The sequence below is a fragment of the Mesoplodon bidens genome, assembly GCF_964165515.1.
Source record: "Mesoplodon bidens genome assembly, chromosome: 12".
Taxonomy (NCBI): domain Eukaryota; kingdom Metazoa; phylum Chordata; class Mammalia; order Artiodactyla; family Ziphiidae; genus Mesoplodon; species Mesoplodon bidens.
In genome coordinates, this window is record NC_138168.1 from 67426150 (window position 1) to 67429701 (window position 3552).

General features: G+C 59.3%; 1 protein-coding gene across 1 annotated transcript; it reads left to right on the top strand.

Moving 5' to 3' along the window:
- Positions 1 to 467: 467 nt before the first annotated feature.
- On the top strand, positions 468 to 2763 carry SLC35D3 (solute carrier family 35 member D3; the record flags this gene model as incomplete). Its single annotated transcript, XM_081251491.1, has 2 exons — positions 468 to 906; positions 1931 to 2763. 2 exons carry the CDS (start codon positions 468 to 470, stop codon positions 2761 to 2763), a joined length of 1272 nt encoding a protein of 423 aa, XP_081107617.1.
- Positions 2764 to 3552: the final 789 nt, after the last annotated feature.

Here is a 3552-nt window from a genome sequence, read left to right on the forward strand (position 1 = left end):
GGACCGCGCCCCGAGAGCCCGCCCGGGTGGGTGCTAGGTGCCCGAGGGGCGCAGGTCCGGTCCCGCTTGCGGCCGCTGCCGGGGCTTCCAACCGCAGAGCGTCCTCCCTGACGGGGAAACCGCGCGGGACACAACCCAACGCAGCCCGTCACCTACTTACAAATCGCTGTCGCTAGGATTCCCGCCACTCCTCTCAGACCAGCCCCCCACCCCTGCCACTTTTCGGAGTCCCCCGCCCCCGTCACTGCCTCCCCGGAGCTGCGGGGCAGTCGGACGCGGAGCCGCAGAGCCGCGAGGACGCCTGGCTGGAGCTGCCCTTTGCAGCCGAGCCGGCGCCCCCTGCCCTTCGCCGTGGTGTTGGGCGGGCTCCCCTGCCGCCCTCGCTCCGCTCCTCCCGGCTCTCTTCCCCGCTCTCCTTCCGCAGGTCTCGGAGCTCCACCACCGCCGGGTGCGGCGGGGCAGGCGCGATGCGGCAGCTGTGCCGGGGCCGCGTGCTGGGCATCTCGGTGGCCATCGCGCACGGGGTCTTCTCGGGCTCCCTCAACATCCTGCTCAAGTTCCTCATCAGCCGCTACCGGTTCACCTTCCTGACCCTGGTGCAGTGCCTGACCAGCTCCACCGCGGCTCTGAGCCTGGAGCTGCTGCGGCGCCTCGGGTTCATCGCTGTGCCTCCCTTTGGCCTGAGCCTGGCTCGCTCCTTCGCGGGGGTCACCGTGCTCTCCACGCTGCAGTCCAGCCTCACGCTCTGGTCCCTGCGCGGCCTCAGCCTGCCTATGTACGTGGTCTTCAAGCGCTGCCTGCCCCTGGTCACCATGCTCATCGGCGTCCTGGTGCTCAAGAACGGCGCGCCCTCGCCGGGGGTGCTCGCGGCCGTGCTCATCACCACTTGCGGCGCGGCGCTGGCAGGTGAGCGGGCCCCGCGCGGACCCCCGGTACACCCCACCCCACCAGTCAGAGACCGCGGAGATCACTTAGGGCAAAGCCCTCACTTCCACATGGGGAGACTGAGGCAGAGAGAGGCGGAAAGCTTTGAACGTGGTCGCTCGGCTCGAAAACGGTACTTCTGAGACCCAGCAGAGCCTTCCCCAGGGTTCCGGCCTCCCACTTTCACAGCCCCCTCCCCCGCCCCCCGTCCTGGCTTCCGACCCCCGCCCGTCTCACTCCGTATTGCCCTTCCGTTCTCGCCCTCCCCCTTCCGTCTTCCCCCTTTATTCGTTCCTTCCTCCGGGAGGGGTGGGAGAGCCGCCTGAGCCTGGGAGCTAGAGTCCCCAGACCAAGACGGAAGGAGGGGGCCGTGAACTTCCCTGGGTCACTCGGGGCCGGAGTAGGGAGGGACGACGGGAGCCAAGCTGGAGCCCCGGGGCGAGCTTGGGATCACCGGCGCCGCGCGGGGGTCTGCGGGCGCGAGGCACAGGCAACTGGATTGAGAGCCGTGCGGGCCGGGCTCGGAGGACTGAGCGAGATGGGAGCTGGCGAAGCGGGATGCCTTCATTCGAGGGTCGAGGGGAGGGCGTTCTTCGCCCGGTTCCCAGCCCGCCCGCGGTTAGAAGCCGCTAGCTGGGGCCCGCTCGCTCCTCCGGTGCCCCACGGAGGCGACAGGCGTACCACGTGCCTGGGTGACATCCGTGCCAGCTCGGGAAGCCACAGCGCCTACCCCGAGGGCATCTGCGCTGTCCTGGGCCTCTGTCTTGGATAGAGGTAGAGGGGAGACCCCCGGGGATAAGGAAGGGAAGGCGCGCTCCTCCTGCCTCGAACTGGGCATTGACTGAACTTGGCTCTTCCTTTTGATAAGCGTGGGTAGAGCTGGGGCGCGAACCCTGTCAACTTTCCAACCGACGCCGTTGCCCCAGTGGGTACCCACCCTTGCCAACCCGGTGTCTTCTCTTTTTCCTTCCTGCCCTGGCTCCTGCGGCCTCTTGATGCGCTCCAGGAGCCGGCGACCTGACCGGCGACCCCATCGGGTACGTAACGGGCGTGCTGGCGGTGCTGGTGCACGCCGCCTACCTGGTGCTCATCCAGAAGGCGAGCGCCGACACGGAGCACGGGCCGCTCACCGCGCAGTACGTCATCGCTGTCTCCGCCACCCCGCTGCTGGTCATCTTCTCCTTCGCCAGCAGCGACTCTATCCACGCCTGGACCTTCCCCGGCTGGAAGGACCCGGCCATGGTGTGCATCTTCGTGGCCTGCATCCTGATCGGCTGTGCCATGAACTTCACTACGCTGCACTGCACCTACATCAACTCAGCGGTGACCACCAGCTTCGTGGGGGTGGTGAAGAGCATCGCCACCATCACGGTGGGTATGGTGGCCTTCAGCGATGTGGAGCCCACCTCTCTATTCATTGCCGGAGTCGTGGTGAACACCCTGGGCTCCATCATTTACTGCGTGGCCAAATTTTTGGAAACCAGAAAGCAAAGCAACTACGAGGACTTGGAGACGCAGCCTGGGGGAGAGGAGGCGCAGTCAAGTGGAGACCAGCTGCCGTTCGGCTTGGAGGAGCTGCCCGCGGAGGGTGGAAATGGCGGGTCAGAAGGTGGAAAGGTAGCAGGTGGCTCCACTCAGCAGGGTGGGCAAGAGGCGGCGAGGGGCAGCCCCAGAGGAGTCCCGCTGGTGGCTGGGAGCTCGCAGGTCTCAGACAGCCCTGAAGAAGTGAGCAAGAGGTCCTTAAAGGCTACTTACCTCGAAGTGTGGAGGTTAGTTAGGGGAACCAAGTATATGAAGAAGGATTATTTGATAGAAAATGAAGAGTTACCCAGTCCTTGAAAAGGAAATGCATGTATGTATATATGTACATACACCTATTTTCTATGTTAGAGATGACATATTTTAATGAGGAGCCGCCCAATATTTTGCTTTGAGGAGTGGGGAAGGGGAGCAAAGAAAGAAGCTGAAACGCCTGACAGCAACAAAATTAGCAACGGCGCGTGAATTATTTAGCGCGAGTTTAGCCGAGGCATCACAGAGACAAAAGAATGTGAAGGTGACTAACAAATGAAGGCAGGGTTTCCGGCTGCAGACTCCTGGCACATTTTTTGTCATTATGACCCTAACCACATATCTGCATGTACCAAGAGTCCTTCAACCATCCCCTACAAAGATGGAGTGTAGAAATGATGGCAGCGCTTAGTAAACTCAAAGATTACATGCAGGGGCACCTTCTTGATGATAGTTAGAAACTATAGTTTTTATGGCCAGCTGGGAAGAGTATATTATTGAAATGACATTTTTAAATACATTGAACTGATGTTTACTGTTTATAGTCATCTGAAATATGTTTCCTCTAATATTGCCTCACTTTTAAAAAATATATAAGCGCTCTACTACTCTATTATTCTATTATATATTGGTAGAAAATGTTAAAGCTATTTTGAAACTATGAATCCTTAGCTTTAATCATGAAGTTTAAAGTTGGCTTTTAGTAATTATAAAAACAATTTGAGAGGTTGTTTTGGTTCGTTGCTTTTTAATATTTATTATTGAATGCCATAACCTTTTTAAAAAACAGTTTTACTGTGTCCAGTATTTTCTCAAGTAAATGCAACGGCTGGCATA